The sequence below is a fragment of the Haliaeetus leucocephalus genome, unplaced genomic scaffold (assembly GCF_000737465.1).
Source record: "Haliaeetus leucocephalus isolate CR32 unplaced genomic scaffold, Haliaeetus_leucocephalus-4.0 Scaffold295, whole genome shotgun sequence".
NCBI classification, from domain to species: domain Eukaryota; kingdom Metazoa; phylum Chordata; class Aves; order Accipitriformes; family Accipitridae; genus Haliaeetus; species Haliaeetus leucocephalus.
The window spans coordinates 7,294,799-7,320,359 of NW_010972731.1; the positions used below are offsets into that span (position 1 = coordinate 7,294,799).

A 25,561-nucleotide genomic window follows, 5' to 3' on the forward strand; every position below is an offset into this window, starting at 1 on the left:
CTGCCTCCAGAGCCCCCCGCTACCTGGAGCTCCCCGCCCCCTCCAGAGGCCCCATCGGCTTTCCAGGGCCCCCCGGAGCCCCCTGCACCCCTCGGGCCGCCTTACCAAGGCTCTGCCCCACCGGGGTGCTGAACGGGTTCCCCAGCAGAAACTCCATCTTGGGATGACAACAAACAGCGGCCCGGCGGCCCCCCCTCCCCCACCCCGCCCTGACTGGCATCCGCGCACACCAACCGCAGCTTGTTCTGCCAGGCGTGGCCCGCCTCCTTGCATTCGATTGGGCGGCGGCTGGACGCCCCGTGGAGTCATAGGTTAGAGAGGGTGCCCATCACTGTCAAGCGAGGGGCCGCCCCCGCGGTAGTCCCGCCCTTTCCACGCCCACCGGTTGATGGACAGCGGGGACAAAGCTACGGCCATTCTCCATTGGGCAACGGCCAAACCATTCTCTAATGTTATTGGGCAACAGGAACATCAATCATGAGCGCCTCCTCCCGCTCCGAGGGCACGGTGCCAGCGCTGATTGGCTGACATGGATTTCTCGCGCTCTGATTAGCGGCCAGCCTTCCCACCCTCTCCCTGACCATTGGCGGCTGAGCCTGTCACGTGGCCGCGTTAGCAACGCGCCTGGGCTTCCTTAGCAGCCGGCGCCGAGCCCCGGGGCCGAGGCCGAGGCGGAGGTGGGGGCCGGGCCGGGCACGGCACCGGGGACGCGGAGCGGGCCTGGAGCCTTGGGGACCGGGGGGTTTGAGAGGCCTGAGGGGCCCGGATCGGGTCGTGGATGGGTCTCGGGGGCGAAGGCGGCAGCCCAGCTGGGTCAGAGCCGCCCTGACAGGCAGAGTCAGGGTCCCCGTCCCGGGCCCTGCAGGGCCGGGGGCTGTCGGGGACGTGGTGCTGCTTCCCAGGCCTGGGCTCCGGCTGGCTGTGAGCAGCAGCTTCTTGTCTGGGTGGGCGACAAGCGGAAGATCTGGCAGGTCAAGGATGAATGAACCCAGAACCTGCTACTCCGTGGTCTGTACGGAGCACAGCTGTAAAGAGGTTTGATTTGTTAATTAAAAGCTATGACGAGGAGAGAACTCTCTAAACCCAGACGTTTATCCTTCCTGTCCTCCTACGCAAAAAATTGGCAGAACTTCTTCCATAATTGTAGACATCTTACGCAAGCAAAATAAGTCCTTCGTACTGATTCATTAACTGTGCATGGTTCTAGAAAGATAAGTAGTCTCATTGCCTCCTGGGCAACATCAGGGATATTTAAGTGACAAAGCCAGGACAGAAAGTTTTGACTGACAGAATTTTCTGTTCCCCAAAGCGAAGATGTTTATGTGCAGCACTATGTATTGATTGAACTAGACAGCCTTTACTATAGATCTGCATTAAGTGCCTTCTTCAGCAAATTGTTGTTATTGTTTGTAAAGTTTCCTCCTTCCTCAAATTTGTTTTCACTTTTATTATGATGTTGGTGTTTAAAATTTAGTGAACTGCTGTTGTTAATGTTCCTATTCTATAAATACACGTCTCTTACTCTATAAATCAAACTTGCCTATAATGAGAAACTTACCTTTTGAAACTAGATTCAATGGTGCACAGAGCCTTGAATATGCCCTCTTCATGAAGATCGGTTTCAGCAGCAGGTGATTGCCATGCGATGGACCATTGCTGTTGATAAGTGCTGCACGGGGCCTCCTTTCCTGGCCTATTTATCTGGCCAAATATCTGTCATTCTTCATGGAAAACACTCAAACATGGTGTGAAGTTTGCATGTGATGGTGCCCGGCCATTTTACAGTGCTGGGGCTGTAAGGCTGTGCTTAGAGTCAAATCAGTGACTTTGTGATAAAAGTCAATCTGTCTTTTATATCAGCTGTGAGGTATTCGATCTTCTTAATGCTCAGCTGTGCTCTTAATTCCTTGGAATTGTCATGCCTGTTCAATGAATGTTTGAAGTAGTAGCCAGGCATTAATTTTATTTATTTTTCTATTCTGTCCTTTAAGGGTGATACCATCTAAAAATGAGTCAGTTATACAATAGCATTGAGCCAAACATTATTGATGATGAAATGGTTCAGAAAGCCATTGAAGAGCAGTGTCCAGAGGACATAGGACAGCTTGCCAAAAGGGAAGGTATTAACCTTAAGGATGTGACGGAGCTACAGCTTGGTTTTAGAAGTGAGTATCAGAATATATACTTTTTTTCTTCTTCTTTTGTTAAAGGGTAGTAGAATTAAGCATGAAGTGGCTAACTGGCAATTAAACAATCATGATTAGCTTGGATTTGTTATGTGAAAAGTAACATCTGGAGTTACATTTTTAGTCATACCTGTATGAAGTAGTTTCATTAGAGAGAGATGGATGCTTTTGCTGATGGGTAACGTTAAAGCTGCTTAGCTTTAAGCTATTATTGTCACTGCTATTCTTATTTAACATTTATATTGTGGTGACACCTACAGGCCACAGGCCTATTGGGCCCTTCTGTACGTGGACAAATCAAACCCTGGGCAGGCTCCGCCATCGCTGGTGATTATGTGAGAGCTATTTGGTAGATTATGGTGATTACAGTCCAATTCGGTGGCTTCCTCCGGTCATCCATAGCATTATCGCAGCTTGCCTCTTACTGTCAAACCAGTCATAAACTTGCATTCAAAAAATGAGAAAGAAGAACATTTGGCTCAATATTTGAGTATTTTGGGCATATGTAATTTCATGGGCAAAAATCTGCTTTTGATTAACCATTGCGTGCTTCAGTAAAATAATGCATGTATTAGTTGAGTTCCTTAGAACAGACTCCCTGTTACCTGATCCTGCATGTATTTGTTTGCAAATACAAAGTATAGAACTGTGTGAATATTTTGTGCATGCAATTACTTGCTTTACTCTGCACTCACTAAACAACAATGGCAGTAGAGCAGCTAACGAAATCTTCTGGGAAGCCATTGTGGGGGGAAAGAGAATTGGGAGTGAGAATGTTCTGTATTTTCTGTCACCTTGGTCCTAATGTTTTGCTGTAGTGCCTAACGACCTGCCCTTGTGATTCTGTTTTTGGAGAAAGCTAAATGCAGGGATATTGATTAGTTCTAAACTGCAGCCTTCACAGAAAGAGTAGACCCCAACTTGCTCTCCTGTGATGAGAATCCCAGAAGCAGGAGAGTAATTTACAAAAGCGGTAGCTGGCCACTGCTAGCCTGCAAATGCAGAGAAAAGCAGAGTCTCATCCCAAACCTCCCTCTTGGAGCTGGAAAGGAAAATGAAGGTCAAGGCCTCCTAGTAGTGGATTCATAAAGCCACTCTTGACTGCAGGGCCATAGCCAGCGTCCCCTCAGTGACTCGTTGGCATCACTGATGAGCAGTGTGTGCTGGTGCAGGACAATGAGGTTACTGGACTGTTTCATTGAAATCTCGTCCAGCCAATGGACCTCTCAGCTCTCTAGGGCAGTCATCACATGCTATCGTAATCTGCTGAAAATAATTTTGGAGGTAACACTGGACATGTTTTCCTTGTGCAAGATAGTGTGTCTGCTAAACTGAAAGCTGTCTCACATGAAAAGCAATTTTCTTTTATTTTTTTCCTGTGGCTTTAGATATCCTGCAGATTGATAATCTGTGGCAGTTTGAAAATCTGACTAAACTGCAGCTGGACAACAACATCATTGAGAAGATAGAAGCTCTGGAGAGTCTGGTTCACCTTGTATGGCTTGGTAAGATACAAGCATATGAGGTTGGATGCCCTCACAGGTGCAAAGCAATCTGCAGTTAAGCCAGGATGTCGCATTCCTTCTCAAACACGACTGATAGGAGCTTTCCTAGGGAAGGCTGTCAGCTGTCTGTATGTTTCCTCATTTGACTGTCAAATGTCAAAATGCCTGAATATCAGAGCTGCAAAACAATCCTTCAAATCCTTTAAAAACTGGTTTTAATACATTTGGTGTGGCAGGAACAGGAAGCTGAGGTTTCAAGGTTGTTTCCAGGGTTTGTACTTGTATTTGGAGATGACTTTCAGAATATTTATGGAAACACCTCTGTGATTTAGAAGCCTGTATTCTGTTTTCAGACCTAATGCAGGCATTTCAGAGCCTAGAACCCACTGTCTTTACCCCTATATGTTTAAGGGCTTGTCATCATTGTTGTCCCAAAAAGTACCCATCCTTGTAGTCTTATGTGACTACTTTCAACTAAAAACTCAGGATGCTGAGAGCAGCATCTCACAGGGGTGCAGGTTTTGATGCTAGGCAGATCGGTGATCTTGCTGCTACAGATGCATAGCTTAGAGCATTCTCCTGGAACTGCAGGCATGTTGCTGGCTGAAAGTGTAAATATATCCTTATCCATCTTTGAAAATAGCATGCAAGGCTTCAGTTCATAAGCACATCTTGAAATGCCTAATAGGTTCTTCTGCCCAGTTCTCTGCACTGTTCTGCTGCACAGATGACTAATGCACTTGTGAATCAAGAGCTGATCACCCACCACAATGTAAGCAGAGTGTTTTGAAGCACACTCATGGGTTTCATTTGCCCAAAGGCTGCAGTGGTTCAGGAGCTGCTGCATGAGTGTCTTAGCCATCCAGGGGCTGGGGTGACGCAGACAGCTGGTAACCTCATCAACCATCTTTGGACTCCTGAATTGCTCCATACTGGCCTGAGGGCAAATACTGCCCTTAGTCATGATGAATGTAGGTGTTAGGATAGATGTTCTGGCAGGAAAAGAGGAAATTTCAATAAGTGAAATAGCTAAAGTGAGTACATGCCTTTGCATACCTCCATTAACAACAGGGCGATTGTTGGTCCTATGGGAATGACCATGACAGTGGGCATTGGTGTGGCAGGCAAGAGTCTGCAAGAAACAAGGCAGGGAGTGTCAAATTTGTCACAGAAATACCCCCCCTTTTAGGGCATTTCCCCACCTCTTTTCTTGTGTTTTGGTTTTCCCCATAAGGTAGAAGTCGCTTTCAGGTTGTGTATGTAGACTCCACAAGGAAAGCCTTCAACTGTTCTTCTCATTTAAAAGTTGCATGGACAGTTGAAAGAAGATGTGAACGAATGATGATGCCTTTCCAGTGGGACACTGAACACCCCTGAGGAAAATACTGTACATAAACTCCTAAATCAAGAATCAGGCTAAATGCAAGGTCTGAATCAGGGCGTTCTGCTACAGATAATTTAACTTTTGCTTGTAAAACTTTTTTGATTTCTAAACTCTTCCCCAGACTTGTCCTTCAACAATATCGAAGTAATTGAGGGCCTGGATACCCTTGTCAAACTGCAGGACCTAAGTCTCTACAATAACAGAATATCTAAAATTGAGCACATGGACACATTGCAAGAGCTGCAGATTTTCTCCATAGGAAAGAATAACCTGACAACTCTGGAAGATGTGAGTGCTCCCTGTCTTTGCAAATGTTTCCTATCAAAGGATCAAATACTCTAATAATGACATTTAGCACTGTGTCTGAGCCCCTCCTTAGAGGAGAAAATTCTCCTTAGGATTTCACTGCCTCTGTAGTCTAAGTTATGGTTTTGGTAAGCTGTCCCAGTGTTAAGTGCTTACTACAGCTATTTCTCTTTTAGATTACTGACTCATGGGGGCCCGGCTCTGTTACTGCTATCAGCCATGGCAAAATTCCTATTGGTTCCCATGAAAGCTGGAAAAGGATTAAATAGCTACGTATGAAAAAAGGAGGGAGTGGAGACTAGGATTTATTCGGAGTTCTTTTGAGGGCAGCTTACCACCCCAGCTAAAGACCTTCTCTCTACGCCCATTGTTTATATATTCACAATGTGAATTTAAGTATTTCCTTTCCTGAAAGCATTAGAAATTCATAATTTAATTATGTCACCTGTGTTTGGCAGCAGAGCAGGATATGTATTGCAACATAACTGTAATAAGAGCAACGAATTTCAAGGCTGTGTGTTTCCCCAGCAATGGGAAGTACAGCATCTCTTTCCTCTTGGCATAGGTGATCTATCTCAGGAGGTTTAAAAACTTACGCACACTGAATCTCACGGGGAACCCTCTCTGCCACGATGAGCAGTATACGCTGTTTGTTGTTGCTCATCTTCCAGACCTCGTATACTTGGACTTCAAGCTCGTGAGTGACACCACGGTAAGCATTTCTGCATTCCCTGCTTGTGAAATCAGGCAACAGCATCTTACAGTGCATTTGCTTTGTTGGTATGCCTGCAATATTCTAGCATTCAGGGCAGGTTCCCTGCAGAAATTAGACTTACAGAAACATGCAGTGTTTATTCTGCCTCCACCTAACAGCTGTGAACCTGTAGGCCAAATTCTATCAAATCTGACAGAGAGGTAGAGGTGTCGGAGGCATGATGTCTTCACAGATTTTGTGAAAATCAGCAGCTGTGTGTGGGAGAGGGGCCTGGTTAATGTTGCCACAGAGAGGCTGCAGTGTGAGTGCAAGCCTTCTACAGATCAGAAAATCTCAGAGGAGATCAGTCTTGAGACACAGATCCAGGGGAAAGGAGGCTTGGTGGTCCTGCTGCTCGGTGAGCAATTTGTTTCAGTAGTGGACTGATAGACTGTCCAGGCAAGCAGGTGCCTTAGAATGCACTTCCCAGTTTGATTTCTGAGAACAGGACAGTGCATCCACACCGGTAACCTGTGGGACTGCTTTTTTTTCCCAGCGCTCAAAGGAACAAAGATGGGTTTTTTTGTTGGGTTTTTTAGTAACCAAAGAACATGATTAATTGTAAATTTGCTTGGCACAGAGCAGGAGCTGTACTTGGAATATATATTACTCTTACCATAGGACTGGAAGGGCTTTCCAGGTCATTGAGTCCAGTCCCTGCTCATACAGACAGTACCTCATAGAATTGCATACTTAAATTTGTCAAGATTCTGTTTCAAGCTAATTAGGTTCTTGCCCCTGCTACTACCTTGCCATCCACTCCTCCAAAGAGCCTTCTCCTCCCTAGTAAGTGTATTAAACTTGCTAGCTGATCAAATCAGAGCTGAAATTCTAGAAGTCAAAACAGGGCCTCCTGCTGAAAAAAGAAAAAACACCCTAAAGATGAGGAAATGGGGAGAGAAAAGTTGCCTGGGACTGAATCAGCTCAGATGCACTGAATGCAGAGTCAGAGTAATATGCCAACAAAAAACAGGATGAGGAATGGATTAGGAACTTCATAAGTAGTTTAATAAAAAGCCCACAGAGAAATGGAGAGGCAGATGTCACTCAGGTTCATGTTCTAGAAAGATCAAATGCTTATGCCCAGATTTGTTGAGCAATGCTGGATAATCTAATAAAGATATTTTCTTTGTTTGCACTTCTCAGCGAGAAGTTGCAGTTTTAAAGTATCAAGATCTTACTGAGCCATTGGAACGTGAGGAGGCTCAGGCCCTGGCTCAGCTGGACGAAAAACAGGCAAAGCAGAAAGAGCTGGAGTACCACAAGGTACGTTTTCTTTGGCTGGTTGTATATTGTCTCAGGAGAAAGAAGCACAACAGATATTGACTTCTCTTTTACCTGCTTGAAGATTTAATGAGAGGTTAACATCGACTGTGCTAAAACTAAGGCTAGGATTAATCTCTGTGATCTCTGAATCTCATTTTTGAATGAAAACAGGAACTGCTGTAGAATACACATGACGTGGGGGAACATAATTCTTTTGGCTGAACAATGAAACTACAGATATAGACCGTGCAAAGCTAAATAGTAAATCATACCTAAGGATCTTATCAGACTGACATGAGATTAAGAAAATTACAGGTCTGAGGGAACTGTTAGCATTTTCATGGTGCAGTCACTTTTTTTCTCCTTCACACTAAGTCAATGCTTTTCATTAGTTTTATGGTTAAACTCTTCAGGGCTTTTCAGAGATCACTGTAGTCCTGTGAACAGACTGAAAACAAGACCAGGCAGAATGGTGCTTTCAGTTATGGTCTGGCTCTGTATTCCAGACCTCTAGAAGATCAGACTGGCTGAAGAGCAAGAGGCGGTTAAGTGACAGGGAGGAGACCTGCAGCTCTTCCCTCTGTCCCTCCCCAAAGTCCACTGATGCCTTATCCAAGAGGCTTAATAGCCTTGCAGTATGTGGTTGTATGTGATAATGTTTTGTATAAGATTAAACAGTGTTTTCTATCCTTAGGCTAGAGAGTTCAAGCAGCAAAGCCAGCAGGATGGTTTTCACTCCAGTTGCAGGGTGCTTTTATGCCTTGGTTGGTATACCTATTGTGTCGGTATGACTGTGTCTGCACCAGAGTTCCTCTGCTGGTAAAGTGCTTATAGGAGTGACACATCCTGAGGACTGGCAGCTGGTTGGCACTCTTTATTTTACTTGTATTGCTCTGATTCTCTTCAAAGACAGCCTTTGTTGAGTACCTGAATGGATCATTCCTGTTCGACAGTATGTTTGCAGAGGATACAGAAGCTGCCAAACTGGCTTACCTCCCTGGAGTGGGTAACCTGCTGCAGGCATATCCTTCCTGGGTTTAGAATACCTCCAGCTAAAGTGCAATGCCTTGAGTTAAGAAGGAGGTGCATCCACAGGGACTCTTCATCCATTGCTTTTGTCCAGGGCTGAAAACTACATTGATCTAAGATCTGAGACAGTCTGTGTTCAATTTTGGAATGGTACCAAAAAACCCACTGCAAGACTGTGAGACCACTGACAGCTTTAAGGCTTAGTATCTCATGAAATATGAGGGCTACAAACAAATAGTTTCTATTACTGGCAAGCTGGCCAACCCAGCCTGAAACATCCCGTTTGTAAAACCACTCGTTTCTATCACCAACAGGTCATGAGATTCCAGCGTTTTAAATTCTCACCATTGTAATTACCATATTCCTTTTCCTTCGCTTGAATCAAACACAATTGTGGTAGCCTTCTTTTCTGACCCTTCAAGAATCAAGGCTTTGTACTTACTTTAAGTCTGGAATCCACTTAAAGTTTAAAATGAGCTATAAGATAAATCTCTGTCAGCTAGATTGTAAGAGCGCTGTCGCTAAAATCATGTTGAAATTGAAGTGGCAGGAGATAGGAACAGACTAATCAGAATGATATGAGTCGCATATCTCACAACCTGCCAGAGCTGGCAACATGAAGTTTTCAGGCCAGCACTTTTTTCTGATCATTGCTCCTACACAGGGGATCAGAAAGCAGACACTTTTTTTTCTTTTTTCTTTTCTCATTCAGATTAATAGAGTATTGTCAAGGCCAGTAACTTGACCTTGCTTAAAACTGCATTACACTGTTGGGAAAAAAATGCATCACGGCTTAACTACAATAGACTCTAGAAACAATTCCATTGCCAAGATAATAGTAGAAGAAAAATTGACATTATTTTTGTGATGCTACCAAGTCAGTAGTTTATTCTGTGCTCTGGCTGTAGGCTCCAGAGCTGTATTTATTAACTACGCAGACACTGTGTTCACACTTGTGAAGACAGATAGGGTTGTATGCTTCATTCCGCTGCTGTGTCAGAAGAGAGTCAGAGAAGTATATGTATTTCCTTTTCTTCCTCAAGGCCTTTTTCCCCCTCAAGTTGCCACAGCTTTCTCCATACCCTTAAGGTAGCAAAATCCTATGCGTTAAAAGTGAATGGGTGACCCAGTCCTGCCACAGACAGAATACTTGGCAGCCTGCTCCCAGCGAGAACCATGGAGTTTACATAACAGTAGCTTGTAACTCTTGTTGCTCACATTCGCAGAGGTAGAAAGAACATAGCATAACAAACAAAATACCTTGACTCTGGTGTCACATACAGGACGGAGTTTGTCTCGGTTTGTGAGAACCTATTTAACTATGGTCTGAAAGAGTATGAAAAACGAGAAGCTGAAATCTCTGATTTCTGTGAAAGCCTTCATGAAGCATTAACAGCCAACCAGCAAGAAGGCAGGAAAATAATCCTAGACTTTGAAAATCGGAACAAAAGGGTAATGTTGTTATACTTTTGTTTGTTTGATACATGATTTCTCTACATCCTCTGCCAGCTTTTAATTTCACTGAGAGCAAGGGTAACTCCATTAAAATTAGGATAATAATTCTGGATTTACACTGTTGCAGTAGGAATTGGTACTTGATCCCTAATGGCAGAATCACAGAGTGGCTGAGGGTTGGAAGGGACGTCTGGAGGGCATGTGGTCCAACCCCCCCCTGCTCAAGCAGGGCCACCCACAGCAGGCTGCCCAGGACCATGTCCAGATGGCCTTCGAATATCTCCAGGGATGAAGACCCCATAGCCTCTCTGGGCAACCTCTTCCAGTGCTCAAGTCACTGATTTTTCTTCACATGTTTTTTACAGTATAAATCTACACCAAGAAAAATTGTTGTGTTAGCTAACATAACGTCATTAACTAACATAATGTTAAGAGTTTTTTAGTACTTTATGTAGGAAAATAATTTGGGGATTGAAGCTTCAACCTTTGGGCAAACCACAACCAGCTAACACTAACAGCCTTTATCTACACTGGAAATTCAGCGTAGGACAAAATTAACATAGCACAGTGTTATCTTATTGTCCACAAAGGTAAAGGGCCTTCAAGGCTTTACAGGAAAAAAGTGGCTAAACATGCTGGGGTTTTTTTACTTTTTATTTGCCATCCAGAAAAGTTACCAGTCTTTAAGAAAATGGAAACGCTCAACCTTTCTTTCAGTTTAAATATTTCTGATAAAGTTAATTTTAAATATATATATAGATTTATCAGAATTAATGCCACTCCCCTTCTCTGTGAGGCCTCCAATAGCTCTTCTTTTATTGAAAAAGGAGGAAGAAAAGGAAGGAGATGGCATGATACTTCATTTTCAGGTAATTTTCTACTTCAGTTCATTTTGTCAACAACAGCTCAAAGAACTTTAACAGAAAAATTAGGTAAAGTTATTGTAATGTATTTCTAGTGTTTTTAAAGCAGAAACTATCTTTTTTCATTCTGCTCAACTGCAGCCACCCATTGTGGCTGCTCAGGGCGTAGCTTCTAGCAGGATCCCTTTCTGACCATGTATAATAGATGGTTCATTATTTTGTTTCCACAGAAAAAATAAGGGGGGCCAAAGCCTGGTAACAGTGTCAGCTGAGCAGAGCAAGTCCCTGACAACTGACACCAGGCAGTCACGAGCACTGGCTCCCTTTGAAAACCAGGTCACTTTTATTTAGGTGCCTTGTCACACGCTGGCAACCTGCTGAGTCACTCTGCGTCTGGGTCCTTGAACCTTGCTGACTCATGCTGGCAAACTGACTCCATCAGCTCTAGTTGGGACACGAGTTTGCAGCCTTACCAGAAGGCAACATATAAAGATTGATATGTATATTCAGTTAACTTGCACTTGAATTCCCAATATAGCATCCATTAAAAAAAAAAAAGCCACAAACCCCAAACAAACTAACAAAAACCCAACCAAAAAAACCAAAATCAAACCCAAAGAAACATGGCTGAGGCCAGATTTTGGCCCTTTGTCTTTGTCTGATGACCTGCAGGGTCAGCTACGGATTGAGCTGCAAGAACAGGACACAGTGGTGAGCGTGAGTTTTCATATAAATACCGGAGGAGTTGGTGTCAAAACGGAACACTGTATTTTAACAACATTTCCCCATTCATTTAAAATTGCTGGAGGAGTTCAGAAGGTGCAGAGGTCCCGGCAGTCTGAAATCTGCAAGCCATTCTTAGGGGCTGTTTGTCTTGCTGTAATCCTTTCATGTAAAATTAGGTAACCTGTAGAATAACTTTGCTCTCTGAAGTTGGTTAAGGAGCAAAGAAGCATTAAAGGCCTTGAACTTTGAAGTTATTGCTCCCAGAGGTGCAGCTTGAATGGCTGCGGAGCTTTTGGAGCCTCCTAACTTGTTTACATTAGAAAAAAAGATACCTTGCTCTCCCCTTCCCCCCTTTTAACACTGCAAAGTTTGGGTAATCTAGTCCATTTTCAGGCACAAGTCTTGGCAATGATTTTCATCAGAATTTGCTATTTTAGCATGTTCCATTCCCTCTCAGGACAAGTGGATTAGACATCTTAAAACATATTTTTTTTTTCTCCTATTAACGTTTCATTGTTAACTTATTTTGAACAGACTTGAAAATAATACATTGCTCAGCACAAGAGGATTTTTTTTTTGATCCAAGAAATCATAAATCTTGTCTGATACAAAACTGACGTCAATATTTAATTCTGAAGGGCAATAAATCCTTGCTGTAAGAGGAAGGCAGGCAATGATAGGTATTCCATATTCAGAATAGTAAATCCTGACCCTGCAGAAGTCAATCAAGATTCTCCTTGACATGAAGCGGATCAGGATTTAGGCCTGCATTTCTTTCTACGAAGTAATTGTTAATCTCTTCTTCATGGCTAGCAACGTCAAGAATCTAATATTTTTCTTTACTTGAAATGTGTCAGAAGGGGAACCAAAGTTGGAAGCATAGAAGGGGCAAAGTCTTCTGCTGACTGGAGGATGAGGAAGCGTTTTCACTGATTCTACTGCACTGCCCCTGGATCGTTAGCGCAGTAGCATACCTCAGCACTGTTGACTACCCAGTATGTAAATCTGGAGACTTCCTGAATCATCACATTTCATTTCAGCTAATCAGCAGCAGGAACTTTTCTCACATATGTAACAAGTTAATTAAATTGCAATGGAGTGCTGAACACAAACTGTAAGTAATTTATGTATCTCTGTGTTTAGAGACTGGATGAGATTCATAGTGCCAGTAGTTACGATATTGCTGAGTCTAAACGAGCCGAGTACAAGGAGGACATACTTCAGCTGTCAGAAGCACTCATGACCTTGGAAATGCTCATAGCTGACCATCTGGAGGTAAGGGTCAAGCACATACAGTGAGAGCTCACATCCAGAACGCAGGGGGATCATTTTTACTATTGCTACACCCCTCTGCTTAGTAGCCCATTGCACAAAGAGGGGCACATAGGTCTTCCAGTCAGGCTAATGTTTTGTCTCCATCTTAGTCTTTCTCTGCTCAGAGTTGATCTGGGTGAGATCAGGCCCTGGACATTGATCCATTGCAACAGATTTCTGTTTCTCAGAGCAGAGCGCAGTATGTCCTTTGCATCTATACAAGCTGATTTCCTAGACTTTAGAGAAAGGGACTTGAGGTCATTCAGTCATTTTATAGGTCTGCGTACAGAAGTCGTTGCATAGCATGGGGTATGCCTTTGGGATTCTAGATGTGTAATTCTTTGAAGCTGATCTTTGCTATGAATAAGATTACATACATTCCTGCTCAGCTTACTGCATTTGCTTGCATAATAGCTGCCTTTTTTCTTCACAGACTTTTCCTCAAAAACTAGGGCAGGGCTGCTAATGTGCATCCTCATTTAAAAAAAAAAAAAAAAGTAATCTGTTTAAAAATTAGCAGGCAGGAGCTGTGGCCTGTGTGCAAGCAGACGCAGCTGTTTACTTTTGTGAATGTGCATGACAGAAAGCAGCAGCTCAAAATGGATTCCTCACTGCATCAGGATTGTGCCTTTTAGTGTTTTCTGAATTGGTCCTCACATATCTGCAGTCACTGATGGAATGAGCCAAAGCATTTCTCCCTGCATGCCTTTCTGGATTTGCAGGATTCGGGTGGCTGTCTTTGAACTGTTGTATCAAGACATTTAAGTGCAACACTTCACAGATTCTCCATCAGCCATTTCTGACAGAGGTAATAGGCAGCAGCAATTTTAATTTCTGAGGACTAAAACAAAAGCTGCAGTAAGCCCAGTCATTGGTTGTGCTTCTGACAAGAGGCTCTTCATGCATACAAGGAGACTGTAGCATGTCAGTATACGGGAATACAGCACTCTCCAGGCATTACTTAGGTGAGGGTAAAAAAGGATCAGCTGGCTCGCTCCAGACAGTGGGTAAAGGTATCATTCAGTCAACTTCCCTCCAATAAACTGATTTTCTATCCCTGAAGGAGGAAAGAAAATCTTGCAGCACTTTCAAAACACATTAAATGCTTGAGGCAGTTCAGTTTCTGACTGTGCTAATAACAGCAGTGAGTCCAAATTATAATAAATTGTAGATTCTTCCTAGAGTCCCTGACTCCCTTTTATGTTTATGCAAGTTTTCATTGTAATATGTCCTCTTTTTCCCTCTGTTAAGGAACTAATAAAGGATTTTAAAGGAAACATTGCTGTCATAGCATCAACATTCATTGAAAACGTTAAAGGGATATATCCTTTTGACAGTCTGTTGGCCTGGACCTTCCAGTGATATACATGTATCTCACCTCTAAATCCAGAAATGAGCCATCAGTATAGAATTTTTATTTATTTATTTATTTTTAAATCAACAGAAAAGGTCTTTTCCCAGCTTTGCAGGAATGGTCATTTAAGGTGCCCAGCTCCTTTCTGTGGAGACTCAGGAGGGCACAAAAGGATCTAAGTTCTCCTGTGCTGAAAGTCTGTAAGACTTATGTAGCTTTCTCCCCCTTGGGAATCTTCCTTCCTTCTCCACACAGCCATGACAAAACCCTGGGAAGATCTGGTTAGACCTTTTTTTATGTACATTCTTGCCATAACAGCCAATGAAATACCTACAATTCTCTTTGAAATTTCTTTTAATGGCCTTCATTTTTGTGTTGTTGATGTCTTCTGGAACAAAGTGAGATGACAATACCAAAGTGCTTCAGTGACAGGTTACACTACTTTAAATATAGAAATCTGTTGGCCTCGTGCAAATAATTGCACCATGTTCAGAGCTTAGCTTATATCCTGGGAGGCCTCCTCCAACTTCCCTTGCAAGCCTAGGCCCACTCTCAGTTCTGCGTAATATATGGCAGTGAGGATGAGACCAAATGTGTGATTAAGAACAGAAAGCGTATATCCTGACACTACACCAGGTTCTGGCAGCAGCCAGGCTCTTTCCTATGGAGGCCCGCTGTGCAGACACTCAGTCTCTAGTTACAGGAGGTCATTTAATCTCTACAAGTGAATGGTGTGGTCAGCTTTTTCCTTAACGATCTTCTGTACGATGACCCAGTGCCGGGACCTGGAAAACCGTTACCACGAAAAGCTGCTAGAAATCTCCATCACCACACTGGAGAAATCAGTCAAGAATCAGCTTGACGAGGATTTGCCAGCTGATGTTCGAATGGTGAGGGCATCAAAAAAATTCATCTCTGCTAAGGAGTTGGCAAGAAGAGGAGGCCACAGCCTCTTCTCAGAAGGGACAGGGTTTCCAGGAGGCTCAATACAGCTAAAGCCATGTCTAAACCAGAGCATAACCTCCTCCCAAGAGGCCCCAGCCACTTGGCTGAACTGCAGTGCCACCAGACATCTCCACTGACTAGGACAGAGGATAACTGCACTGCAGGTTTCCCTGGGCGCTGCCAGAGCTGGTGGCAGCAGCCCAGGAGAGGTGCTGAGCAAGTCTCTCTCCTGCCTCCAGCACAACTCACTTCTCTGGGTGATTTCCAGACAGCCCCAACCTAGCAGGCACTTAGGCAGCATCTTTGCTGCACTCACAGCTGGTTTTGTTCAGATTCTCCCTGCTCCCCCAGGAGAATCTGAACACTGCTCTGACTTTCTTGCACCGGGGCTCTGTTTGCCTCAGTGATTTCAAAAGCCCTTCCTAGAGCTCCCCAGCCCACGAGCTGATCTGGAGGCAGGACATGACATTTCAAATGGAGCCTTCCACTGAGCCCTCAGTCTTGCTGTGATAGCAAAGATCCCAGGAGCCTTCAGAAAGCACAAAGATCATTGCAGTGCTCCAGTCAGCAATGCTGCTGACCTTTTTGCCTCCGTTATTCCTTCATTCAGTGGCTAAATGACTGGAGTTTTGCATTTGCTGTGGTTTTGCTCTGTCCAGATTATCCCAGCCCCCCCCCCCCATTACTCCAGGTAATCGAGAGTTGATAGACACAAAACAGACCCCTCAGCCCCCCCGGGGGAGCTCCCTGCTTTATGGCCTGTGCAGATGGCTGCAGTTACGCACCGTTGCTGTGCACCCATTTTGCCTCGCTGCCATCCATTTCCACGGAGAAGCAATCTTCATTTGTTCAACAGCTGCACTTGGCTGCAGGAGGAGAGTCATTATGGTTTAGTGAAGCCACCCTCTATTTAGAGCCACGGGGGAAGTCACTGCTTCGATTAGAATCTGGGACTCTTCAAAAATGAAGATTTACAGCCAGTGCCACCAGTGCAAGAGACCCTTCCAAGTGCGATTTTCCACTTCCCGCACCTGCTGGGCCAGGCGTGCTGGAGCATATGCAGCCTTGCTTCAACACCAGCTGCCCGCAGGGGCCTGCCATGTGCTGCGAGGCAGCCCTGCCTGCAACAGAGCACTCAGCAGCAGGCATTTGCTCCCTGCTCCAGCAGGTGAGCCTGAGAGTGCTGCCTCAGTTTCCCCACCTGTACTAGGGATAATACTCCATTACGCTGTAGCGAGGTCCAGGCGCATCCTCGCGAAGGGGTAAAGCGCTGGATTCCTCCTGTTGACTAGGGCTTTGTCTGTCTGAAACAGAGGGCCAATTTTCTTCCCCCCGAGCACTGCAGTTACTGTGCTCCTAGTTCCGAGCTCTGCTGCTTTTGCTGCAAGCCCACTCCCCTCCCCTCATCCGGTCACGTTACCTCCTAGCTTCTTGTGGACAAAAACACCATTGTCAACGCAGTCAACACATCCCATGGCATCCGTCTGCTGAAGATTGCTAAGCGAGAGAGCGACATCCTCAGCAACACTTACCGCTGGCAGGCCTCTGTGACAGAGAAGGTAAGAGACCCTCATGCTCAGGGGGATGGGGCACAGACAGGTCTGGCCCAAGCGGTGGGGACATTGCTAGGAAAGATGCTCCCTAACCTTTGCTGGAGCCCTCTGTGCTACAGCAAGGGACCCTGACAAGCCTGCAGATTCACTGCTTGGTTTCAATCTGTTCAGGCTTTCCAAAACGAGATTGACAGAAACCGCGACCGTGTCAGAGAGATCGTTCAGTACATCGACAATCTCCAGGAGGAGCTGGATAACATAGAAATCCTGGAGCCAACGGAGTAGGTCTGCCACAGGCTGGGCAGCTGCCTTAGCTGGGGGCACACAGGACAGCCCCCAGCAGCAGCACACCCGGCAGGGACGGCTGCCTCTCTATGCCTGAGCTGCCTGGGACATTTCAGGCCAAAGGCATGCTTCTTCCATCCCACCACAAACTGCAAATAAAAGATACTTCTTGAGTCTGGAAAAGCATATGAAGCTCTGCCTCTTCCATCATGTTGGCATGAAGCCCGAGAGCTCAGACCTGGTCATGAGGGGTTACGGATCAGCTGTGAGCTGATTGAACCAAATCATCGTAGCACATCATGCCCGAAAGCTTTGGTACCTGCAAGCACAGTGGCAGGAACCTGCGAGCCACAGGCACATGGCAGCAGCCTGGGAGATGAGTGCTCTCCATCAAACCACCCCCAAGATAACAGCAGGTTTCCAGCTCAGCAAGCACAAGGCTGGCGGGGGCTCTGTGTGCCTGGGAGCCTCGTCTTCTCACCACCTCTCACAAAAGCAGCTTTCTGCAGCGTGAACAGAGCAGCCCCCAGCTAGCAGGAAGGGAAATCAATGGTTCCACAGGAGCTCACACACCGCTGCTCGCAACAGCCAAGCGAGGAGTCATTAATTCCCCTCCTTTCTCAGTGACAGCAGCTGCTACGCTCACTTGTGGGCAGCTTCTGAGGAATGATGCTGGCTGGCGTGGTACTGCTCGAGGCAAACAGCAAGGAGAAAGGTGGGAAGGTTAAACGAGAGGGTGGCTGCATACGCACTCCGGGGGGAGACCAGGTCTCTCTGAAAGCCCCGTGGCTGGTGCTGCCTGTTGTACGCAGATTTACCTTGTAGTACCCTGTGCTTTTGAAGATGGCAGGAGCCCAGGTTCCCCCCCCCCTCGCTCCAGGACTGCACAGTCGGCTCCCTGCTACTCCTTGGCTGCAAGGACAGGGCACCTAGCACGGAAAGGCTCACACAGAGATGTGAAGGAAGCAGATCTGTTTGGTAGTTAGTGTCTGCTCAGCTCTGCTCCATGTTTTTTTCTGCCTGCAGCCATCCCAGCACCTGCCTGGAGCCTGGCAGCTCAGGACCTACACCACGGTTTGGTGATTAAAACAAAGAAATACTCAGCAGCATTGGCTTTCAGTATCTAGCAGGGGCGTGCCTTTAATCAAACAGAGAGACCCTGGTGTTACATACAGGCACACTGAGGGATGAAGAACAGATGCAATGGAGTCTGTTTTCAGATTTCCATAACAAGTGTGTGTCAGGAGCTGGCAGCTATGAAGACATGTGGCATATGCTGGGTATGTCTGTACCGCACCCTGCCCAGGAAGCTGTTTCTTTCGTGAGAGCTCCTCTGATGAGTTACAGACACCGGTAATGGACAGAGCTGCTGTCTGGGGGATGCAGAGGAAGCTCACCTTGACCTTTCCTCCTTGTGGGCTCAAAACTGCTGGCGCTGCACTGCGGCAGGCAGTCCAAGCAAGGAGTTGCCCACAAAGTCGCAGCTCCTCAGCACGAGGCTGATCCCAGGAAAGACGTGGTGGCAGGAGGGTGGTTGCCCTCACTGGGTCATGCCAGCAATTCACAGCTGGGCATTCTCCTCCTGTGCCCAGCCCAGCAGCCTCAGTCCTGCAACAGCTTGTGTTTTACAGTTGAGCTCTCTGAACAGAGGTGAACAAAGAGAGTCCCAGCGGCCGTGCGAGCACGCAGCTCGCACAGATCATAGTCATGGGCCCACTCCACACTGCCCCACCGCTGAATCTGAAGGAGAGGAGGAATGCAAGTCAGTTCAGAACTGGATTATATGTAGAGCTGCTCAGCAACTCCCAGCCTCCCTTTTCATGTTTGTGAAACACGGGTAACCCCCCAGGAGCTGTGCTGATCACTGCCTACTGGGGCAGACAGATCTCCAGATGAGTTCAGTGGAAGGACATGCTTCATTTATACTGGGGTCTGAGGCAAGGCCCTTAAAGGGAGGATGAAAAGATTCCCATCAACTTCAGCCACTTTTGGGTCAGGGAGAGCTTCACGCCAGGCCAGTTTCCAGCAAGCAAGTTATTAGCTTGGTGTCTACCAAGGCCTCCAGGCTGGATAACCCACAGCAAGAGAAGCCAGCCACGACTTTGCACTTCAAATTAGAGAGGGAGAAAAGCAGCCACCTGGGTTCTGCAGAAAGAAACTGGCAGTCCCAGGAGCACTCTGGGCTGTTGCCCCCATGGTGTTGCTCTACAGCAGCACACTCCAAACTCTCTCAAATGGGGAGACTGGCAGAGTGGAACCTCTCCTGCAATAGCAGGCACTTCCCTTGCCAGTTATTTGTGGTGGGAGGTGCATTTGTCATGCTGAGATTATTGCTATTTGAATTAGAGGGCTGTTTTGTAACATAATTTACCTGGTATTCTTCCTCCAGGCGAGACAGAAGCACGGCTTTCTCTACTGTAATGTGCCTGTCAATCAGACCCATGGACAGAATCAGAGATTTCAGCTGGGTGATTACATATTCTATACCTGGAAGGGAATAACCCAAAATGAACAAGATTCATGGTTGTTTTCTGCAGCATTACAGCAGCATCTTCACATGCTCTGAACAGACAGTCAGGGTGTGGTGCCTCCTCAGGGGGATCACAGGGCCAGTGATCCTCCCACTTGCATCTGGGCACTTAAGCATCAGATCTGCCGTTAACAGCAGACACAAAGCGCTGTTCTGGCCACTGTCACTGCAGTGACAAAGGCTATGCCTTGGAAACTGCCTCCTTTTATTCCGCCACAAACCTTCCCTGTGCAAAGGGAAGAGGCACCCATCCAGGCCTGAGTATTCTGGAGCTCAGCTGAAAGTCTAGGGTGAGAGGGCCTCGTATACTGTTTGGTGATAAAAGAGCTGTCTGCATCTATAACCACTCCTAGAAAAACAGTGTGCAAATGTGTGTGGTGTGCCGTGCCCTGGGAGAACTGTGTCGGCAAAGGACACAGCTGCTGGGCTCAGCTGATAAAACAGCAGAGTTCTTTCCTGCCACACCACCAGCTACTGGCTTGCAAGACACCCCTCTTCAGGGGAGGAGAGAGCGTGCCTGATGGCTGAGGGACCTGAGCAAATCCCTGAGCCAGGAGGAGGAGGAAAGAAGGGCTCAAACTTCTGAGCACTCACGGTTCAGCTCAACCTGATAGGAAATGGAGGTGCCTGCACATGGACAGGGTCTAAGGAAGGAACTGAAGTGAGACTCGTCCTGCGCTACCAGTCTAGGCCAGACCTTGAATTTCAGGTCTAAAGTCGACTAGCTGCCCAGAGGCTCCCCTTCCCCAGGGGAGGCATGTGCCTTTCCGTTCCACCCTGTCTACCCATATTACAAACTGTGAGGAAAGGAAAAGATCCATCAAAAAGTATCTTTACAGGGGTAATGGAAAAGCTTTGCAAGCCCTGTCCCAGGAATCAACACTGTTAACTTCCCTTAGCTGCAAAACTAGTGTCTTTTGTGGGTTTCACTGTCTGCTGCTCATTCAAGTCTTGCATTTGAGGACTTGAGCAAAGCAAACATTACTTCTTTTCTATCTTTAGGTGTCATTCAGCAGTATCAGGTAGGATCAAGTGGGCTGTAAGGGTGAAAGAGTGAGGACAGTACACAGAACCATGGGCACTTGGAGTACTAAACCCTATTTCTTTTCCTGGTAACAAAGCTGGGGACTAAGTCACTAGAAGGTCTAGCATTAAAGAAGTTATTTTTGCTAGGGTAGAGACCAAACAGCTCGCAGGCCAGCACAGTCAGACCCTGGACACTAGTGGCACTAAGGGGAGAGTCCCTACCCTTAAAAAATACAGCTAAGGGATTGGCCTGCAGTTTTAAAACATAAACCTCAACACTCTTGATTATCTCAGCTGTAGAAGAAAAATGTTACAGTCGCTCTTCTCCCCCGTGGAGAGGAACCGCCTCCTCCACTGGCACAGCCTGAGCAGAGGGCTCCAGAGCCCAGCCCCTCTCACCTTGCAGGGCCCACACGTTGTAGGACGCCAGATGGCTGACGAAGGTCTCCTTGGTGCTGGCTGGAATGTTTGGCCCCAGGATGCTGGTCGAGGAGCCAATTGCCACGTTGTACCTGGAACGATCGCCCAGCCCCTTAGAAAGACACAGGGCTCATGGACCTTGCAGCTCTGACAGTCACAAGCACTAGAGCTCCTGGCCTCAGCAGGGCAAGGCATAAGCAGACAGAAACATCTTTGACCTCTTACCTTTTCTCAGCCCAGGCAACAACAGGATCCCATTCATCCCTCTGCAGCTCTGCCAAGGCGGCTGGCTCCTCCACACGGTAGCTGGGACATTGCAGAACAAAACCGCACTGGATGTTCACTCCCAGGCTGCCAGGCTGCTCCCTGCCAGACTAGGACACACCTCTGGGAAGGAAGCTACCCCCTCCCCAGACCACAGCAAGGGGAGCAAGGGTCTACTGTCCACCCAGCGGCAGTAGTGACTGGGAACAATCCCCCACTCTCCCCTGAATTCAGAGCTTTTTGTTTTTCTAGGAAGGACAATGCTATCTCACTGCAAATCAGAGCAGCAAACCACGACAGAAAACTGCAGGTAGCCCCACACCAGCCATGGGATGCTGCAAGGTTTAGCGGTTAGAGCATATGTCCAGTGGGACATATCCCACTGGAATTCTTTATATGGGGCCACTCCTCCTGCCCCACCTTGCCCAGCGGCTCAGCTTGGCACTCCCCACTGCCAGCCTGAGCAAAGCCACAGAGGCAGATGGGGGAAGTCCTGTTCCCCTCTCCCACAGGAGCTGAGCAGCTGCCAGTGGACACCTCAGAGGCTGGGACTGTGAACCAGGAGCTTGGGCATGAACAGGCTTGAGCCTGCAGCCCACAGGGACTTTAAGGAACGAAGGGCATTTTGCTACTGGTAAGAGTAGTCTGAGCTGCCTGTACTGGCACAGGAGTACCAGGGACTGGGCTGACAGATTCCCCCAGGCTTTTCAAAGATAGTTGCTTTCCCCCAGAGATCTTCATTTCCTGCTGCTCCCGCCCTTGCTCAGCATGGAGGTGTCCAAAACAGAGTTCAACAGAGAACCAGATTCTCATTCTCCCTCATACCTATACTGTTCAGGTACATGGACTTCCACTAGGTTTGCAGACGTAGGACTGGCCTAAACTAATTCAAACCCTCAGGCCAAAACCAGGACAGATCATAGCCCTGCCATGACTGGGTTACAGTAGACATTTTCTCTCACTTGCCCCAACCACCTTTCCAAAAAGCACACTGCGACAAGACAATCTTGCTTCTGTGCCAGCCAGGCCCCCATCTCATACCAGACAGTGTCAGTCTCCAGGAACTTCACAGCCGCACGGATCAGCTGCATTTTGTTTCGCTGCGTGGGATTGTCCAGCGCTGTGTTGCACAGTGTGGTCTGGGGGATAAAGGCAGTTTAAACCACTGTTATTGAAGGCTTGGGGAAGCAGCAGAGGAATTTGTGGCAGACAGAGAACCGAGGGACGCAGCTAAAGGGGGGTGCAGGGCCAGAACATGGCTCGTGTAGTAGGAATCTTCTCACTGGTTTCAGAAGCCTCGGGAGCAGGCCCATTAAGCACCAGGGAAGAAAGCTCACAGACTGTTCCAGAGCTCATCGTTTCCTCCTGCCCCTTGCTATCCCAAATAACACTGTCCAGGCCCACAGTGACATAGATTCCCCCTAGACAGTCACCCAGCCAGTATCTAACCACCCTCACGACTGCAAGGTTCTCCCCAGTGGTCAGCAGAAGTCCCAACCTCTTGTCCCTGTTTCCATCGGTGTTAGGACAACCTGCTCTCTCCATGTTCTGTGTTTGGAGACCATTCTCATGTCTACACAGTCACCCCCATTTTAGACCAAGCCATGCCAATTCTACTGCAGGTACTCAGGAGAGCTGCAGGAAGCAGGATGCAGAAGGAAGCATTCTCAGAAGACGCCCCCATCTTGTGCAGCCAGCGCAAGGCTTACATCCCAAAGCGGTTCTCAACCCTTGCTCTGGAATCCATTCTGCCAGCTGGCACAGCCCTCACCATGTGGCAGTGGCCTGGCAAACCCACCTTTAGCCCCTGGCATTTTGATTCCCTGTCTTTAATCCTGACTTCCTTGACCTGACTTCTCCCAGCATGCTGCGTTCTGCCGTGCCGAGGTCTCAGCGTCCCAACCTGCCATGCTTACCAGATGCATAGTGTAGAACTTGATGGTGTCTTTCTGGGAGTCCCATTCTGTTGCCACTGCAATGGCCAAGACTTCACTGGGGACAGTGAAGAGCTTGCCCTGGGGCGTTTTCAGCTTTCGGTGGTCCAGGTTTATTTCAAAGCCTCCTGGGGAATCAGAGTAGAAATCCTGGGGAATCAAAGAGGAGCAGGCACTAAGGAACAACAGACAACCCTACAGTAGGAGCAGTTCAGAGCCGGAGCTGACAGGAGCACGGGACCAGGGATACTCAAGTTTCCCCACCATCACCATCATTTTGACATACTTTTCCCCCAGTCTTGGAAGCCATTTCCCACCACATAGCTTCGCTATAGATGAGGAAAGGGCACAGCCTGGGTTGCAGGTGTGCCACGCTCCTGCTGAATAAGTGTGGGCTGATAACACCCTTCCCGGGAACGAGCTCCTCTGTCCTGTCCCAGTGGCCATACTCACCTTCTCCTTGTGAGATGCTCACGTTCTGGTAAAACCGCTTCCTCTCTGGGGACAAAAACAGAGCCATTCAGAGGGCAGTTAGAGGAGGTTTGATCCCTTCCCCTGCTCCCTATCACAGCCCTCAGTGCTGCTGAGGTGGCCTAGCCACAAAAATCCAGCCCATTCATCCACAGTTTCCAAGCACTACACCATTTCAGTGAGCTCCACTCAAATGGGGAAGCACCATGAAGCTGGTGAAAACCCCAGGGTTGCTGTGCACAACTGGCAAGCGAACGGGACCAGCTTTGCTTCTGCCAGGCTGTGGTCTCAGCTCCCTTCGAACTGGCCTGCACCGAATTTCTGCAGAGTCTGGCAGGGGTGGTTTCCAAAGCAGACCTGTCTTTCAAGATTCTCCCACTCGCAATCACGTTTGACAAATTAATCCCTGAACTGCTCTGGCTAACCCTCTCTCCCTGCTTGTTCTGTCTCAGAGTGACAAGAAACCCAGCAGAGCTGGGTTAGAGGCAGGGCAGGGCACGGCAACCTCTCTTTCCATCCCCGATGACAACAAACCCACCCAGTGCCAACCCACGCGATCTCCCTCTGTGCCTCTAGCTCATTCTCTGCTTTGACCTGCAGCTGACGCACCCTCTGGAAGAACCACAGCTGCCGGCAGGCTCAGAGCGTGCAGCGGCAGGATGCTGTTCCCTCCACCACAACCGCCCACGGGAGCAGGTTTATTGCAGGCACATGCGGTAACAGCTGGATGGTACTAGGGACTCGTTGCACACACTGCAGCATGCCACTGAGTCACCAGGGGAGGAACCACCTCCCGCAGCCGCCTCCAGCCCACACACCCAGCTCCAGCTTGGGAGGATGCCTGCTCCACCGGCAAGGTGAGCCTGAGGGAACTGCAGGTCTCTGTTTTGAGAGCAGCCTCCTTTCCTACCAGCACTGTTTCACGCACTCCCAACACCCGAGAGCTGGATTACACGTGTTGCCAAAGTTTGTATCTCTCACACAAGGCAGGAAGAATCTGCAAGCCTTTCCCCTGATGAAAGCAACCAGATAGTAAATCCCGAACTCAAAAATCTACCTCCTGAAGGGTGAAGAGAGCAGGCCAGGCTGCAGGTCTGTTATTCTAGGCTATAAAAAGTACATTCCCGCTGGGGAAATGGAAGAGGATTTGCTCAGGCTTAGTGACCTGCAAGCTTCGGGGCCTCAGAAAACGCCACGCTATTAAGGCACAGCTCTGAAAAGATTAATGTGCTTGTACCCCAGAGGGGTCCTGAGTCACGTCAGTAGGTTCCCGACACCCCGCGATGAGTCACTGCAACTCTGCAGCCTCACCTCAGACAGAATGAGACTAGTTTTACTGTCCTCAAACCTACACATTTCCAGCAAAATCTGAGAAGGTGATACATGGCCCAAAACGTGCCTGAACCACCTCGGGTGGGTCCCACCCCCTCAAAATCCCTAAAACCCACCAAAACACAAACGCAAACTGATACACGGAGGACTTGGACCTCCCTCCCCCGCCCCAAACACCCATTTGTCCACTCGCCCCGAGCCCAGCCTTCCCCTGGCCCGGGGTGACCTTGAGGGAGTCCTACCGGGGGAATGTCCCCCCCCAGCAGGACCAGCCCCGCCGAGCCAGGGAAGCCGCCCCCTCCTCCTCCTCCTCCTCCCTGAAGGGAGCTGGGGAGGCCCCGGTGGGCCCGGCGCCCCCCTCACCTGCCGGTGGGGCGTAAGCCCGACCCCCGCCCGGCCCCACCGGACCGCTCCCGGCAGCGGCAGGAGGCGGTCGGGGGAACCGGGCGGTCGAGAAGCGGCCCCACAGCAACCGGCGGCAACCGCTCAACATCGCGGCGAGAGAAGAAGCGACCGCCACCGTCCTGCCGGGCTCAGCGCGGCACAGCGGGCGCCGCCATGTTACCGTAACGACAACCAATCCGCTCCGCCGAACGCGTTTTGTCCCTTCGGTCTCCCCGTCCCGTTCAAGGACTACATTTCCCATCACCTCCCGCGGC

General features: G+C 47.9%; 3 protein-coding genes across 5 annotated transcripts in view; 1 reads left to right on the forward strand and 2 right to left on the reverse strand.

Annotated features, from left to right (window-relative positions):
* TOM1L2 (target of myb1-like 2 (chicken)) overlaps window positions 1-183 on the reverse strand; it is a 58,830-nt gene extending 58,647 nt beyond the window's left edge. For both annotated transcript variants that reach the window (XM_010570380.1, XM_010570379.1), the window contains exon 1: window positions 106-183. In XM_010570380.1, coding sequence (XP_010568682.1) covers window positions 106-157 — 52 coding nt within the window. In that variant the 5' untranslated portion in view covers window positions 158-183. The remainder of the gene's footprint in view (window positions 1-105) is intronic.
* Window positions 184-1,997: 1,814 nt separating this feature from the next.
* Window positions 1,998-16,925, forward strand: LRRC48 (leucine rich repeat containing 48). The gene is made up of 12 exons (XM_010570381.1): window positions 1,998-2,165; window positions 3,575-3,691; window positions 5,197-5,363; window positions 5,947-6,093; window positions 7,282-7,401; window positions 8,311-8,423; window positions 9,708-9,882; window positions 12,618-12,749; window positions 14,040-14,110; window positions 14,909-15,032; window positions 16,515-16,646; window positions 16,812-16,925. Exons 1-12 carry the CDS (start codon window positions 2,009-2,011, stop codon window positions 16,923-16,925), a joined length of 1,569 nt encoding a protein of 522 aa, XP_010568683.1. The 5' UTR covers window positions 1,998-2,008.
* Window positions 16,926-18,041: 1,116 nt separating this feature from the next.
* Window positions 18,042-25,507, reverse strand: ATPAF2 (ATP synthase mitochondrial F1 complex assembly factor 2). 2 transcript variants are annotated; one of them, XR_774540.1, is made up of 8 exons: window positions 25,266-25,507; window positions 23,553-23,597; window positions 23,082-23,227; window positions 22,207-22,304; window positions 21,127-21,207; window positions 20,881-20,993; window positions 19,297-19,577; window positions 18,042-18,665 (listed from the first exon to the last, which is right to left on the reverse strand). XR_774540.1 is itself a non-coding variant. In XM_010570382.1 (8 exons), exons 1-8 carry the CDS (start codon window positions 25,393-25,395, stop codon window positions 18,528-18,530), a joined length of 867 nt encoding a protein of 288 aa, XP_010568684.1. In that variant the 5' UTR covers window positions 25,396-25,507; the 3' UTR covers window positions 18,045-18,527. The 2 variants fall into 2 exon arrangements, 1 of the variants encoding a protein (XP_010568684.1); XM_010570382.1 differs by having other exon boundaries at window positions 18,045-18,665; window positions 19,297-19,412.
* Between the last annotated feature and the right edge of the window lie 54 nt (window positions 25,508-25,561).

What these genes read in the sequence shown, in the direction of transcription:
- LRRC48 (XM_010570381.1), top strand. Translation starts at nt 2,009, where the DNA reads ATGAGTCAGTTATACAATAGCATTGAGCCAAACATTATTGATGATGAA. An exon ending in TCATAGCTGACCATCTGGAG is followed by an intron (nt 12,750 to 14,039) that starts GTAAGGGTCAAG and finishes CCCTCTGTTAAG; the next exon opens with GAACTAATAAAGGATTTTAA. An exon ending in TGCCAGCTGATGTTCGAATG is followed by an intron (nt 15,033 to 16,514) that starts GTGAGGGCATCA and finishes GTTACCTCCTAG; the next exon opens with CTTCTTGTGGACAAAAACAC.
- ATPAF2 (XM_010570382.1), bottom strand. Translation starts at nt 25,395, where the DNA reads ATGTTGAGCGGTTGCCGCCGGTTGCTGTGGGGCCGCTTCTCGACCGCC. An exon ending in GGCTTACGCCCCACCGGCAG is followed by an intron (nt 23,598 to 25,265) that starts GTGAGGGGGGCG and finishes TTTTGTCCCCAG; the next exon opens with AGAGGAAGCGGTTTTACCAG. An exon ending in AGTTCTACACTATGCATCTG is followed by an intron (nt 22,305 to 23,081) that starts GTAAGCATGGCA and finishes TTTATCCCCCAG; the next exon opens with ACCACACTGTGCAACACAGC.